The 16,969-nt window shown below is 46.3% G+C and overlaps 1 protein-coding gene across 1 annotated transcript in view; it reads right to left on the minus strand.

Moving 5' to 3' along the window:
* ankar (ankyrin and armadillo repeat containing) overlaps positions 1–16,969 on the minus strand; it is a 306,667-nt gene that overhangs the window by 95,428 nt on the left and 194,270 nt on the right. Inside the window, exons 12-13 of the mRNA XM_085984217.1 lie at positions 16,448–16,616; positions 8,257–8,498 (exon numbers count right to left, since the gene is read on the minus strand). Of these exons, the coding sequence (XP_085840343.1) occupies positions 8,257–8,498; positions 16,448–16,616 (411 nt within the window). The remainder of the gene's footprint in view (positions 1–8,256; positions 8,499–16,447; positions 16,617–16,969) is intronic.

Consider the following 16,969-nt stretch of genomic DNA (forward strand, 5'->3'; position numbering starts at 1 on the left):
TATAGGTCTCTCTGTTGGCAGTCTGTCAAATTTATTTTAACTGTTTCAGAAGGTGAGGTTAAAACTCTCACGTTATTTTATCACAAGTCCGATTGGTAACAGAAATAAATTCTGATATGGAGGGATGGGAAAATCAAGAGAGAAAGGGCACAATTACAAGGGGACATCTTCAATGATGCATCAAAAATGTTATAATGCAGTCTGGATTAAGAATGTGCCAATTGGCAATGCTATATGCTACAAGAAATTAAAGTTGCAAATGCATTTATAAGATTATTACATTGTGATTTTTTTCATTGGTATTTTGTTTCAGACACTAGAAATGAGAATCTGAGAAAAAATGTTGGTCATGAGCGTGTTTTCCAGCAAACAGAACCTAAAGCACAAGGAAGGGAAGGAAGAAGGGGGTAGGGGTAGGGTAGCTGTGCTAATTAAAGATAACACAATGGCAGTAGAAAAAAGGGACATAATAATTAACATTAAGATAGAAATAGAATCCATATGAATTGGGATAAAGGGTAAGAAGGGATTGATCATGCTAATAGAGGTATTCTGCAGACCACCTAATAGTGGCAGGGAAGTCGAGAAAGAAATATGTAAGCAAATCTATGAAATGGGTAAAGGATAAAGAATAATAATCATGGGAGATTTCAACTACCCTCAAATAAACTGGAAAGAAAAGGTAGGGAAGGGGAAAATGGAATGGAGTTTTTACAGTGTTTTCAGGACTCTTTTCTTACCCAGTATGCAAGAAGCCCAACCAGAGAGGAATCACTGCTGGACTAGTAATGGGTAACGAACAAGAGCAGAGAAGAGAAGTAAGCATCGGAGAACATCTAGGCAATAGTGATAATAAAAAAATAGGTTTTAAAATGATTGAGAAAGACATAAGTAAAACAAAGACCAAAGTAATAGATTCGGAAAAAGCTATTTTTTAGCAGATAAGAAAGGAACTAGGAAAGGTAAACTTGGGGGAAATGGACAGACAAAGAGATAGAAAAGCAGTGGGAAATATTTAAAAAGGTGATCACTAACATTCAGGAGGAATACATTTTGCTCAAAGTTAAGAACAAACTAGCCAATAATGCAACCGTATGAATAAATAAAGAGGTATGGGTAAAATTGAAACTAAAGAAAAAGACATACAATAAGCACAAAGCCAATAAAGGAAAGGATGATAAAAGAGAATGCGAAGAGATTCATAAAGAAGTCAAAAAACAATTCGGAAAGCAAAGAGGAACTACAAAATTAAATGATCAAGGAATATAAAAAGAAATAGTAGAGTATTCTACAAACACATGTAAGATACCCTATATTTATATACATATATATGTAGGATTAGGATTTGGTTTAATCTCATATCATTAATGTTTTTGCGCTCTTTTCATTTATAAATAGCTTGTAGGCTTGTATTGTAGGTAACAATAATAAAATGGTTAAGTTGCTCATTCTCAGAATGCTTCAGGGTATGAATGACATTTAGCAAGAAAAAGCTTCGTCAGCAAGGAGATGACTTCTGTTAGTAAAGAATGATAAATAAGGGGTCAATGGTCTCCCAAGATAACCTATATCATAAAAAAACAAGATAATGATCAACAGATCAGTTAGGAAAACTGAAAACAACTCCTTTCACATCATAACAATTGAGGTTCCAAGGACGATATATGTGATTAAAGCCCAATAAAGATCTTAAGCTTTCTCTCACAATTTGTAATGAGAGATAAGAATAAAAGAATCAACAAAGGTTACATTCTCTACCCAGAGAAAAAGCGGGTAATATTGTTTATTTCTCTGTATGACTATTGCATAAGACTTTAAGTGTATCAAAATTTAGTCAAACTCATTAAAATGATTTGCATCCAAGAAAATGGTGTCAATTCGAAGAACCTTACACACATAAATAACAAAAGAAAAATCAAGATAGGGACACTGCCACTAAGGGATGCACAAGATAAACTCTCAGGTAATGACAGCAAAAGGGCAGAAATATTGAATAGTTACCTTGGCCGCGAATTTAATAGCTCTCAGAGGACGGGTTTGGAAACCCACTGTCAACCCGCCTCCACGCGAGCCTCTCAGGTGTTGGGTCTGTCAGTGGAGAACTGACCTGACACCAAGCGGCGGGGGATACAATTCAGCTTGTTAAATGGCTTGTTAAGAGCCAATGTAAGACTATTTTGAGGCTTCCTTCAAATTTTACGTTCTCCCCCACGGGTTACCCGCTGTTCGGGGAACACACCAGCTCAACCTGGCGTGTTTTAAGTCTGCTCTGATGTTTCTGATCAGCTGACAGCTGCAGAAGTGGTGTAAAGGATGTGATGTTGCAGATGGTGAGTTTCAGAGCGCAGAAAATGTTAGTTACTGCATTTTCTATACATATAGAGATTTTTTTAGCTTACAAGTTTTTAGATCCAACTGTATGTCCAGGGCCACCTCATTGGGAGAACCTCTCTCACCATTGACAGATCGCATCTGTCAACTCACCTGCAGCTGCCATCTATTGCAGCAACATCGGTGCCCTTGAAAAAATCAGACCTTTGCCTTCCGAATCCTTCCAAGATCAGCCCCAACACCAACATCACCAGGCACACCAACATCACCAACAACATCATCAACTTTCTCCACCATCACCTGATGCTGCATTGGACACAGGGCATCATCCCCTGACAACATTGCTGCCCGGGAGGCTAGCAATGACATCACCATGGCCAGATTATCTTCACTTGACGCTGTAAACCCTGGCTACCACATGATGCGCCAGGTTGACACCATCCCATACCAGCATCGTGAAGCATCCCTTTAATGTCCAAGCCATTCCATGCACACTCATCACTATAGCAGTGGGAGGAGGGGGGGGGTGGTTGGTGGGGAAGTTTTGTCTCAACATTCACTCAGTAACTCAGTAAGACACTTCTCAAGGTGCGCACAGATCTGTCCAATAAAGGGCAGCATTGGAAAAATAGATTTCACTGTATGACAACACATTACCAGAAACTTCACATGGTCATTGGCTAAACCTCTCAAGTGCCTACCCTTGTGTGTTGTTAGTTAGTATGCTTGTAGTTGGATGAGGGTGAGTGTGAGGGGTGGCTAGTGAGATGGGGAAGTGATTAAAGTAGATAGAGAGGGTTGGGTGAAGTTGCAAGGTAAGTTGGTGTGAGTATAGATGTGCAGGAGAAGGGTGTGGAAGGCAGAGTGAGGGGAATGTGTTGAGTGGTACAGCAGGGTGAGGCTGAGTATGGCTTGCAGTAACATTTCGTGATCCACTGAGATCATTGAAAGGTTGACGCCACTGCAGCCAGGGAACCCTGACGACATCCCTGCTTTTGCCCTTCTGTGCAATGTGCAACCAGGTTGCTTTGGTGTCCTGGGGCGTTGTCTTCCACCCTTGGAAGGGAAGAGAGCCTCCTTGCGTGCTGTGACTCCCTCCATAAGCATATGGAGGGAGTCATTTGAGAGCCTGAGTGCAAGCGTTCACCTTTGTGCAGTGCTTGTCAGTGTTTGTAGCACCTCAATGCTGTCAAACACTGACAGAACAACTATCAAACTCAATGTGGGCATGGTCCCTTTAAGGAAACCGGCTGATGACGCGTCATCAAATGACATCATCAGACCCGCTTCCCATTAATTGGCCGGGAAGCCCGCAGGGCGGGCTTAAGAAGGCCAATCAAGGGAAAATCACGTTTATAGAGCGGCTGCAGCTGGGAGCGGGACCAGAACCAGGAAACCAGCTCTCTCGGCACCATCCCGCCTCCTCCATTAAATTTGCGGCCTTTGTCTCAGTATTTACCAGGGAGACTAATGAGGTGGGCAAGACATCAAAAGAAGAGATCTAAAAAGATATAAAGACACTTAGGCTGCAAAATTTTGGGGGAAAAATTCGGTTGATTTGTGCCTCCTGTTAGTGCGCTAACGGGGCGCAAAGCAACTAATGCCTGCGCGCGGTGCCGCCAACACCTCCCGCGAAATTCAGCAGGAGGTTAGCTGCGGTGGTAACCATTAGTGCTCTGCGGCGCTGCGCCGCCGGTGATGACATCATCACCGTGTACAGCGCCCTGCTCACGCCCCTGCCAGGATCTTCCATAGTGCCCCCTGACTTACCGCCAGACGCTATGTCCGACAGGGTCAGGTAGGCTTTCCTTTGGCCGGGGTGGCGCCAATTAAAGGGGAGGTGCCGGGAGGCCATTTTTGTTGCTGGCCGCCTGCCAGCACCTGCCCCCATTGCTGTCCCCGGCCTTCTGTGCAGTCCCCCCGCGGGGTGCCGGCTGTGCTGTGTGAGCCCGGCATTTCTCTTGCGTGCCGGGCTGTTTTTCCGACACTCCGATCCCTGGTGGCCCAGCTGGGCCTCGGGTCATGCTACGCTAGGCCCCTCCCCTTTAATAAGGGGAGGAAGGCCTGCAGTACTGTGGCACGTAGGGTCATGATATTCACTCGCAGCGCCCCAAGAGGGAGACGGGGTGCTTCCAGTAGTGCCCCGCCTCCATCTTGGGGCACTATCAGTGAATTACGGGCTTGGGGGCACTAATTTATTCGGGGTGCTAAAAGAAGCGCCCCGGCGAAGTTAGCGCCCCAAGGGGGGCGCGATCCGATTTTTCCCCCTTGGTCTGTTAGTGCCTCCCGTTAACGCCTGGCGGGGGCGATAATGGGACACTAAGGGGTTAGTGCCCGGGTGTGATGAATGCAGCGCGCCCGTGAACTTCATTGCTGGCTTAGCGCCTGGGCCTCTAACGCCTCGTAGATAGTGACGCCATAAACTGTGCAGCTCCCCGTTATTGTCCCGGATGGAAAATTGACTCTCGCCCCCTGCTTTATCGCCTCACACCGACAACGCCAGCAAGAGGAGGTGTTGTGAACTTGGCTGGTCGCTTTGGGAGCGGTAATTAAAGGGAATGTTTTTCAGCTAGTGTAACCTTTATTAGTCTGGTGCTTGCACAAAGTTTTTAATGTTTCATTAGTGCAAGATGTCCAAGCCCCCTACTTTGTGAGAGTGTTTGGGGCTGTAATGGCAGTCGCCCAAGTTGCCTTGCAAAACAGAACCGACACTAGCTTGCGCAGCATCATTGGCCCTTCCCTTTTAGCGAGTGAAGCAGCTTCTGTGAGGAAAGCGTGCCGTTTATAATGCGCTCAAAATTGTTTAGCGCTCTGCGGCTACCACCCCGTTCTTGGATTTTAGCACCCTAAGAGAAGTGGTTAACGCTTGGTTTAGCGTTCCACTGCCCTCTTGGAGCGCTAAAACTGAATTTCGCGGGAGGTGAGAATGATTTGCGCCTGGCGCTAATTTTTCAACTTGTAAAGTTTTAGCGCCCCAAACTTGTCAATACTGAATTTCTCCCCCTCAAATACAGAAAGGTGGGTGGGGGGGTAGATAAATGATAAACTAATCAAACTTAGAGAGGATAAAACCCATGGATGGATTGCATCCACACATATTAAAAGAAGTTAAGAACCCGCCATCATCCTGCTGCTTCACGTATTTAACTTGGTTCCTTTGCGCCTGCCATTAGCGCCTCCGGGGGTCGCAAAGGAGCCTAAATTCTAGCCCTTATTATTCAAGCTGTATGTGGCCTCCTTATTCTTCCTACCAAAATGCACGACCTCACACTTATCTATAATGAAATTCATTTGTCAATTACTCATGCAAAGGGATTATCACCCAGGGGGTGGCGAAAAAAGTGCCTCCTGAGAAATTCGGCGGGGTGTTGCTGAGGCGCTACCCGATAGCGGCGTGTCCTATCCGATAGCGCCCCGGGCGGCTGTGCCGCCAGCAATGATGTCATCTTCATGTGCTGCGTCCCCTTAGTGCCCCACCGTGGCCCCTTAATGCCCTGCAGCAGAAATTCGGCTGTGTCCCGCGAGGCTGCCGCGGGCGATGTCAGAGCCAGCCTCACGGGGCACGAACCGGGCCGCCCTCCCATTGTGGGGCGGTAGTTAAAGGGGAGCTGCGGCTGCGACCCACGCCACCATTTTCTTTTTTTGGCCGACCTCCAGGTCGGCCCTCCATGCTGTGCCGTGTCGTGGTCCTGGCCGCCATCGCGCAGTCCGGCACTGCGTCTCGGCACCGGGCTACTGCCATGGCACCACGCCGCCCTGGTGGCTTCGTGTGGGCCATTGAAGGCCCTGCAGAGTTCTCAACAGCCCTCCCCTTTAACTGTTAAAGTGTTAAAAATCTGAATCCCAACCCGCCCACTTACAGTTTTAACGGAGGTGGGACGGGGGGCAGCAGCCAACCCGCTCACAAGAGGTGGGTTGCCACTTTAATATTATAATGAGGCTGCATGTCTCATTTTGATGTTCCCTTTTCAATTTAACTGTGGGCAGCTAGGTTTACCAGGCCTTGGGATCCTGGCAGTTAAAGGAAGATGAGGACTGCTGGATCGAGGAGGTAATCTATTCTCATTGAAACTTATAAAATTCTAACAGGACTAGACAGATTGGATGCAGGAAGGATGTTCCCGATGGCCGGGGAGTCTAGAACCAGGGCTCACAGTCTAAGGATAAGGGGTAAGCCATTTAGGACAGAGATGAGGAGGAATTTCTTCACCCAGAGAGTGGTGAACCTGTGGAATTATCTACCACAGAAGGCAGTGGAGGCCAATTCATTAAATATATTCAAGAAGGAGTTGGATATATTTCTTAAGGCTAAAGGGATCAAGGGATATGGGGAGAAGGCAGGGACAGGGTACTGAATTTGGATGATCAGCCATGATCTCATTGAATGGCGGAGCAGGCTCGAGGGGCAGAATGGCCTACTCTTGCTCCTATCTTCTATGTATCTATAATTGGCTTTCCACTTACCTGCTGGATCCAACATTCCTGCCTCGCCAAGCCCCCGTGATCAGACACCCCCCTGACCCTTCCGCTCGCCCCCGACCTCTCCCACGAGGCCACTGACCTCCTTGTCCCCCCGAGGTTCAACCCATCAACCTCCAATCTCACCCCTTGGCCTTCAATCCCACCCGCGGACTAATCTGCGACACCCCACCACGTTCTCCGACCCCCCCATCTGGTCTCCTGACCTCACCTGCACCGATCCTGGCCCCTAATGTTCTCTGGCCCCTCCCCCCTCTGATGATCCCTGGCCCCCAACCTCCTCCAACGATCCCTGACCCCCTCCCCCCTCTGACTATCCTGGCCCCCTACCCCCTCCGACTATCCTGGCCCCCTACCCCCTCCAACTATCCTGGCCCCCTCCCCCCTCTGACTATCCTGGCCCCCTACCCCCTCTGACTATCCTGGCCCCCTACCCCCTCCAACTATCCTGGCCCCCTACCCCCTCCAACTTTCCTGGCCCCCTCCCCCCTCCGACTATCCTGGCCCCCTACCCCCTCTGACTATCCTGGCCCCCTATCCCCTCCAACTATCCTGGCCCCCTCCCCCCTCCGACTATCCTGGCCCCCTACCCCCTCTGACTATCCTGGCCCCCTACCCCCTCCAACTATCCTGGCCCCCTCCTCCCTCCAACTATCCTGGCCCCCTTCCCCCTCTGCCGATTCTGGCCCACTCCTCCCCTCCGACGATCCTTGCCCCCGACCCGCTCAGACGACCCTGGCCCCTGACCCCCTCAGACGACCCTGCCCTTCCTCCTCTCTGCCCCCCAGACCTACCTGCCCAATAGCCAGCCAGCCTCTCAATCTGGCTGGCTGCGGGCGGGAAACAGATAAAAAACATTTTTTAATCAAGCCCTGCCATTAAATTCAGCAGGGCCTGAGGGAAACCCATTCTCCCGGGTTTCCCGTCCCCATTCCAGCACCCCCGCCCCAACTCCCTACCTGTCTCCAAGATAAAATTCCGACCTATGTAAATCTATGTAAATATAAGTACAGTGACACAGAATTCTTTCCCTGATTCTGCGTCCACGAGCAACTTCAGCCAAAGCAACCGAAGCATCACCCTGCAGAACTTTTACACAGCAATTGCACATATAACTCAGTCTCGTTACAAAGTCCAAATGATTTAACTAAAAATATTGGCAGTATATTCAACAATCCACAAATAGAAACTAAAATTCGGTATAAAAATATAAAATGCTGGAAATACTCAGCAGGCTTGTGAGTAACTGAAAGACAAACTATTGTTTTCCATAATAAACCTAGAAATGTCATTAATTGTTCTGAGAATTACTAGAGACTTAACATGTCTTCAACCTTTCCTATTTTTCAGGATCAGTTGATGGTGCACAATGACCAAGCTGTTGACAAATGGCTTTACTGAAGTTATTATGTAACTTACATGAATAAGATTTTGTTTGTGAAATACCTTGAGAAGCTTCAAAATGTGTTTGGCAGCAGACATATCAAGAAACTCTTTTTGCATAAGAGCATTTCCGTCAACTAAAGCCTCCACTGCTGATATTGCTTTCAGCTGCATCTTGATTTTCCGTCCACTGAGGATATGCATCAGAGGGACAACTGCCCCTTCAGCTACAATTGCATCTTGGTTCCACTTGTGTTCACGAGCAACTTCAGCCAAAGCAACCGAAGCATAACCCTGCAAAACTTCTACACAGCAATTGCACATATAACTGTTAGAATTCTTCTCAGTCTCATTACAAAGTCTAAATGATTTAACTAAAAATGTTGGCAGTATATCCAACAAGCCACAAATAGAAACTAAAATTAGCTATAAAAATATAAAATGCTGGAAAACAGCAGACCTGTGAGTAGCTGAAAGATAAACTACTGTTTTTTTCTCTCCCAGATGCTAACTGACCAGCATTTTCTATTTATTTTTCAAATTTCCAGCATTTGCAGTTTTTCCGAGTGCAGCTTGCACAGAGTGAACAACTGGGAGTTTGGTAAGTGTGGGAGTGAATCTTAAGGTGATTCCCTTTTTGATAAAATCTAGTCTTGTGTGCTTGCAATTACCATTTAACTTAAATTTACTGTTTTAAGTTTTAAGTTTCTTCCAGGCTTCGGCAGGGCTAAGCAAGCTCTGCACTGGAGAGTGGGTGGGGCTAGTTAGTTAATTAACTGGTCTAATCGGGTTCTGCAACTGTCAGAGAGCTGACTCATAAATCTCAGCAGTATAAATAAGGGAAGTTGGAGTGCAGTTTGTCACGGAGTGCAGCATGGCACAGTGAACAACTGGGAGTTTGGTAAGTGTGGGAGTTTGGGGAAGGAGGTGCTTGCTTTCCCTAACTTCTCCTGCAGAGCAGTGGCGGACCTGAGCGGGAGCAGGCTGAGGCCCGAGAGCGGGGATAAAAGCAGCAACAGTAGACCTGCATCAACAAGAGAAAATGGCAGTGTGACATCACAGATAAGGCAGGTAAGTGATTGGTAGTGGCTGTGGGCTAAGTTTTAAGTTAACATATAACTAAATTTGAAAAACTAAACTTAATTAAACTAAACGAGATAAATAATTTGATTAACACTAAACGAATGAATTAAATAAATAAAGTAATGGGAGAACAGGAGATATGTTGCTGCTGCAATATGTGGGAGCTTGCGGATATTTTTGTCCAGGGTGACTACATCTGCGGTAAATGTCTGCTGCTTGAAGAACTTCGGCTCCAAGTTGAGGAGCTGGAATCCGAGCTGCAGGCATTGCGAGACATCAGGGAGGGAGAAAGTTACCTGGACCTTTTGCTCCAGGAGGCAGCCACACCCCTTAGATTAAATACTTTAGAATTGACACGTGGTCAGGGATAGGAGGGTGTGACTGCGAGTGAGGCAGGTACGGGGATCCAGGAGGCAGTATTGCATGAGCCTCAGTCGCTGCACTTGTCCAATAGATTCGAGGTTCTTGCAACTCTTGTGGACAAGTGCGGGGACTGCGGGGAGGATGAGCAAACTGACCACGGTGGTACAGGAAGCCATTCAAGTGGGAGGAGTAAAAAGGAAGGTGGTTGTAGTAGGCAACAGTATAGTTAAGGGGACAGACACTCTTCTCTGCAGCCAGGAGCGTGAGTCCTGAAGGCTATGTTGCCTACCCGGTGCCAGGGTAAAGGACATCTCTTCTGGGCTGGAGAAGAACTTGGAGTGGGATGGGGAGGATCCAGTTGTCGTGGTCCATGTAGGTACTAATGACATAGGTAGGACAAAGAAAGAGGTTCTGCTGAGAGAGTTTGAGCAGCTAGGGACTAAATTAAAAAGCAGAACCACAAAGGTCATAATCTCTGGATTATTACCGGAGCCATGAGCAAATTGGCATAGGGTCAATAGGATCAGGGAGATGAATGCATGGCTCAAAGATTGGTGTGGGAGAAGTGGGTTTTGATTCGTGGGGCAGTGGCACCAGTACTGGAGAAAGAGAGAGCTGTTCCGTTGGGACGGACTACAGCTGAACCATGCTGGGACCAGAGTTCTAGCGAAGCGAATAACTATGGAGATAGTTAGGGCTTTAAACTAAATAAGTGTGGGGGGAAGGGTCCCAGTGGAGAGAAATCTAGAATGCTAAAGGGAAAAGACAAGGAAGCAGTGCAGGAAAGTGATTGGGTTAAGGATAACCAGATTGTGTCAGGAAGGGACAGAGCGTACAAACAAAGGAGTGCACTAACAATAATGCTGTGGAGGATGAATTCCTGGATTGTGTACGAGATAGTTTTTTAGACCAGTACATTAAGGAGCCAACTAGGGAACAGGCTATCCTAGATTGGGTATTGTGCAATGAGAAGGGGTTAATTAATAATCTTGTTGTGCGGGGTCCTTTAGGGAAGAGTGACCATAACATGATTGAATTCTTCATTAAGATGGAAAGTGAAGAAGTTCAATCCGAAACTAGGGTCCTAAATCTAAACAAAGGAAACTATGAAGGTACGAGGGGTGACTTGGCTATGATACATTGGGAAGCTTCATTAAAAGGTATGATGGTGGATAGGCAATGGCTAACATTTAAGGAACGAATGCATGAATTGCAACAGTTAGACATTCCTTTCTGGCGCAAAAACACAAAAGGAAAAGCGGCCGAACCATGGCTAACAAAAGAAATTAAGGATAGTATTGGATCCAAAGAGGAGTCATATAAAGTTGCCAGGAAAAGTAGCAAGCCTGAGGATTGGAAGCAGTTTTGAGTTCAGCAAAAAAGGACCAAGAGATTGATTAAGAGGGGAAAAATAGAGTATGAGAGTAAACTTTCAAGGAACATAAAAGCAGATTGTAAAAGCTTCTACACGTATGTAAAAAGAAAAAGATTAGTGAAGACAAATGTAGGTCCCTTACAGTCATAAACGGGAGAATTTATAATTGGGGAACAAGGAAATGGCAGAGCCATTAAACAAATACTTCGGTTCTGTCTTCATGGAAGAGGACACAAATAACTTCCCAGAAATGCTAGGGAACCAAGGGTCTAGTGAGAAGGAGGAATTAAAGAAAATTCGTTTTAGTAAAAAAATAGTGCTGGAGAAATTAATGGGACTGAAAGCCGATAAATCCCCAGGGACTGATAATCTGTATCCCAGAGTACTAAAAGAGGTAGCCATGGAAATAGTGGATGCATTGGTTGTCATCTTCCAAAATTCTATAGATTATGGAATAGTTGCTACAGATTGGAGGGTGGCAAATGTAACCCCACTATTTAAAAAAGGAGGGAGAGAGAAAACAGGGAACTACAGACAGGTTAGCCTAATATCAGAAGAAGGGAATATGCTAGAGCCTATTATAAAGGATGTGATAACAGGACACTTGGAAAATATCAACGGGATTAGACAAAGTCAACATGGATTTATGAAAGGGAAATCATGTTTGACAAACCTACTGGAGGTTTTTGAGGGTGTGACTGGTAGAATAGATAAGGGGGGACCAGTGGATGTAGTGTATTTGGATTTTCAGAAGGCCTTTGATAAAGTCCCACAAAGAGGTTAGTGTGCAAAATTAAAGCACATGGGATTGGGGGTAATATAATGGCATGGATTGAAAATTGGTTAACAGACAGGGGCCTAGAAATTCAGTTGCCTTAGCGCCGCTTTTGAGGCGCTAGAGGGACTAGCGCCAGAGTTATGGCCAGTTTAAAAATTCCCTGGGGCCCTAAATCGGCGTTGCACCGGTAGCGCTGCGCCGGCACCGATGACGTCATCGGTGTGCGCAGTGTCCCGGTTGCCGTGGTAACCCGCCCGAACTCCGAAATTGAGTTGCGGCCGCCTCGCCCGTGGCAGCCGCAAGCAACGTTCTGTCAGAGGTGCCTTACTCCAGTTTGCGCCGGCGCATTAAAGGCCCCGCGGCGGCCGGCCACTTTCCCGCCAGCCGCCTGCCCGCAGCTCCCTCCCCGGACTTCTCCCCACCCCCCCCCCGGAACAGATGCAAGCCCGGCACTTGTCCGAGGTGCCGGGCTCATTTTTAAGCTGATTTGCGCGGGCCGCGGCCGGGTGCAGGCAGCTCCTCCTTAACGGGAGGAGGAGGCCTGCACATCCCCAGCCTGCCGCACCGCATCGGGTGCCGCAGCGCCGGAATTGCGGCGCGAAACGGCAGTTAGCGCCGATGTACCGCCGCAAAGACCCTTCAGTAGCGCCGGCAGCCGTTTGGGCGCGGCACTACTGAATTTTTGGCGCGCGCAGGGGGACTTAGCGCCGGCACTAACTTCCGGCGCTAAAGCCCTGCCTACGCCAGAACCCAATTTCTAGGCCAGGAAACAGAGAGTAGGAATAAATGGGTCTGTTTCGGGGTGGCAGGCGGTGACTAGTGGGGTACCGCAGGGATCAGCGCTTGGAGCCCAGCTATTCACAATATATATCAATGATTTGGATGAGGGAACCAATTGTAATATTTCCAAGTTTGCTGACAACACAAAACTAGGTGGGATTGTGAGTTGTGAGGAGGATGCAAAGAGGCTTCAAGGCGATTTAGACAAGTTGAGTGAGTGGGCAAATACATGGCAGATGCAGTATAACGGATAAATGTGAAGTTATCCACTTCGGTAGGAAAAACAGAAAGGCAGAGTATTATTTAAATGGTGATAGATTGGGAAATGTTGATGAGCAGAGGGACGTGGGTGTCCTTGTACACCAGTCACTGAAAGCAAACATGCAGGTGCAGCAAGCAGTTAGGAAGGCAAATGGTATGTTGGCCTTCATTGCAAGAGGATGTGAGTACAGGAGCAAGGATGTCTTACTACAGTTATACAGGGCCTTGGTGAGACCACACCTGGAGTACTGTGTGCAGTTTTGGTCTCCTTACCTAAGAAAGGATATACTTGCCATAGAGGGAGTGCAGCAAAGGTTCACCAGACTGATTCCTGGGATGGCAGGACTGTCGTATGAGGAGAGATTGGGTTGATTAGGCCTGTATTCACTAGAGTTTAGATGAATGAAAGGGGATCTCATTGAAACGTATAAAATTCTGACAGGGCTAGACAGACTGGATGCAGGGAGGATGTTTCCCTTGGCTGGGGGGTCTAGAATGAGGGGTCACAGTCTCAGGATACGGGGTAGGACATTTAGGACTGAGATGAGGAGAAATTTCTTCACTCAGAGGGTGGTGAACCTATGGAATTCTCTACCACAGAAGGCTGTGGAGGCCAAGTCACTGAATATATTTAAGAAGGAGATAGATTTCTAGACACAGAAGGCATCAAGGGGTATGGGGAGAGAGCGGGAATATGGTATTGAGATAGAGAATCAGCCATGGTCATATTGAATGGTGGAGCAGGCTCGAAGGGCCGAATGGCCTATTCCTGCTCCTATTTTTCTATGTTTCTTTTTATAGTGAAAATTCAGCATTGTATTTACTGCACCTGTATGGATTATGACAACACTGTGAAAACATATAGCTGGAAAACTTTAAAAAATGATTAAAGGAGAAAGGAAATCTAGAGGAATTGTTACGACCAATTACTTGTCCTTAGATGTACGCCATTTTTCCATTTGTTCTCCACAATACAATTCTAGGACTCCTCAATTGAGCCATATATTCATCTTTTATCAGTGAAGCCGATACATTGGAAATGATCAGGAAATGATATAAAGGAGGAGGATTACATTGGAACAGACAGTTCTTGACACTGGTGTTTCTCGGGTTCTTTCTCTCTCACTCCTAATGAGCTTTTGCAGTTGTTGCATGAAGTCTGTGGATGATGCTGTGCAATGCAGTAGTAGGATAGAAATTCACACCTCCACTGTCCATATGGTAAGTTACTGATCTCATGCTGTTCAGGTAAGATACTGAATTTAAACCCAGAATATTCCTATTGGGAGGGAGGGGAAATCAGAGGACAAGCCATCCCAGGCTGCTTTTATGTATATCTTAGCCGCTGGCTCAATAATGGCACTGGCAGAGGGTTATGTGCCCAGAATCTCTGAGTCATAAGGAAAGGGAGAAAATAGAATAACTTAAAAATGGGAGGGGACAAAGTAAGGCCTTCGTAGCGAGAGGGTTTGAGTACAGGAACAAGGATGTCTTGCTCCAGTTGTACAGGGCCTTGGTGAGACCACATCTTGAGTATTGTGTACCGTTTTGATCGCCTTATCCGAGGAAGGATGTTCTTGCCATGGAAGGAGTTCAGCGAAGATTCACCAGGCTGATGCCTGGGATGGCAGGAATGACGTATGAGGAGAGATTGGGTCGATTGGGCTTGTACTCGCTGGAGTTTAGAAGAATGAGAGGGGATCTCATTGAAACTTATAAAATTCTGACAGGACTGGACCGACTAGATGCAGGAAGGATGTTCCCGATGGTCGGGGAGTCCAGAACCAGGGGTCACAGTCTAAGGATAAGGGGTAGGCCATTTAGGACAGAAATGAGGAGGAATTTTTTCACCCAGAGAGTGGTGAACCTGTGGAATTCTCTACCACAGAAGGCAGTAGAGGCCAATTCATTAAATATATTCAAGAAGGAGTTGGATATATTTCTTAAGGCTAAAGGGATCAAGGGGTATGGGGAGAAAGCAGGGACTGGGTACTGAATTTGGATGATCAGCCATGATCGCATTGAATGGCGGAGCAGGCTCGAGGGCTGAATGGCCTACTCCTGCTCCTATCTTCTATGTTTCTATGAATATTCAGTATTAAAAGAAACAACTGTTTGGGAGTTGGCTGGTTTTACAAGTTTAGATGATGGTATGCTCCTGGTTTATACCATTACTGCGTGTGACTGCAGATAGTGTCATTTATTTAGTAGCTTAGGAAAGGGAACATAATATCTGAGACCAATTAATACGACAGTACCCGAAAAGTCATGTGATGAACCAGCTGCAGACTGTGTGGCTGCTTGGGCAGTCTAACCCTGCATCTTTTTTGGCCACAGGTGCTACCATTGGAGAGGGCTGGCAGATGTCCCATTTGTGCTACCATCCTGAGAGAGAGCAGCATCCTGCATGCCCATTCCTCTCAGGCCACTAGTGCTGGCAACTGATTGGTATTATTTTACCTGATTTTCCGTCAATGAGATCCAGATAAATTTAGGTGTCCATATGCAGATCATAATGAGGGTGATGACAGATGCATGAAGCTAACCACTGCATACCGTGCATGTTATGTCTGACATTGGTGATAGGTACTTGATTGCCTTGGCCTGAGCACATGGAGTTTGATAGTGCTGTTATCGTTGTATTGTGTCTGACATTGGATATAGGTATTCGATTGCTTTTGCCTGTGAGAGTGTGTTTGGATCAGCCATTAAAAGCAACATGAACTGAGCTCTGCATATGGCCTCTGGATTATCTTTGCAAACGCAACAGTGCACAAGGTGGTTGAATTGCCTTGAGTTGCCTAGCCACCTCCTGCTATCCTGCTTCTTTGATGGCCTGCATCACTCCATGCCAAATAGTGTCTCCCTCCTCTGCCTGACTTCATGCAGAAGGGCTTCTACACCTTTATCAATCAACCTGGGTATTCTGGACCCTGTGCAGACATCGCAGTCTTGAGCATTCTTAATGTAAGTAAATTTCATTCTTGCTGGTGTTGCAATTTAGGCTGCTACAGGCTGTTAAATACTTCAGCAGCAAATTAATTCCCACTCCAAAATGGTGAGCTTCCGTTGACTGACATCTATAATGCTGGAGCCCGCTGTCATTAAAATTAGGCTGACTCTGGAAACTGCAATGGGGTCAGTGTACTCCTGGTCAGGCAGGTGCAAATTGTGCCCCACTGTGGCAAAGCCACTAAGAGACTCTCACAATGACTTGTACAATTGCCTTTAATCATGTTTATTGCTTTTTTAATGTTGGCTCTGGTTAAACAGAGCTAGATCGACAAAATCGCGATCTGACGCGATGACGTCATCACGTGGGTCATGTGACGTCCCAACAGCGGGAAACGTGATGACGTCATGACGTCCGAGGTAGAGGGCATTTCCAGCTAGTCCTCGTGTGGAGTGATAGTGAATAGACCTGTTTAGAGCTTCTCCTGCATTTTCTTGTTTTGTAAAGTTTTAGTACATTAAACTCAGTTTGTTAACTACTAGTGAGTTTATAGATTCTTTGCTAGGAGTGCAGAGACTCCTACACCACCATACTTTCACTTGGGATTTTACCTGAGCATAAAATCTAGACTTAAATTTTGGCACATCTGTTTTTAAATTACCTGATGTCACATTTAACAGCTCCACCAATAAAGAAATTCCTCCTTCTTTAGCTACCTGGGTCTGATTGAGTGGATTGTTGATGCATAATATCTGAATGCATTTCATTACATTGACCAGCACACCTTCAACCTCAGAATTTAAAATCTTCACCAGAGGAGGAATTGCACCCTAGGAAATCAAAAGGATAGGTGTTCAAGAATGCTTAATTACACCTAGTTCCAATGAGTTGGAGAGCATTTATAAAGGTACAGTTAAAATAACAGCAGAAGCTATATACATCTATTAACTAATATATATTAATAGAATATTCTCATTTTCTAGCAAAGATATTTCAAACACTTTCCTCAGGTTCCTCAAATTTACACACTAATGTATAAGAACATAAGAACATAAGAAATAGGAGCAGGAGTAGGCCAATCAGCCCCTTGAGCCTGCTCCGCCATTCAATAAGATCATGGCTGATCTGATCCTATCTGCCAATCTACTATCACAGAACCATCTCCTGAATCTAACAGAATTAG

Source organism: Somniosus microcephalus, chromosome 4 (assembly GCF_052327205.1).
Source record: "Somniosus microcephalus isolate GS21.2 chromosome 4, FLI_Smic_1.0, whole genome shotgun sequence".
NCBI lineage: Eukaryota > Metazoa > Chordata > Chondrichthyes > Squaliformes > Somniosidae > Somniosus > Somniosus microcephalus.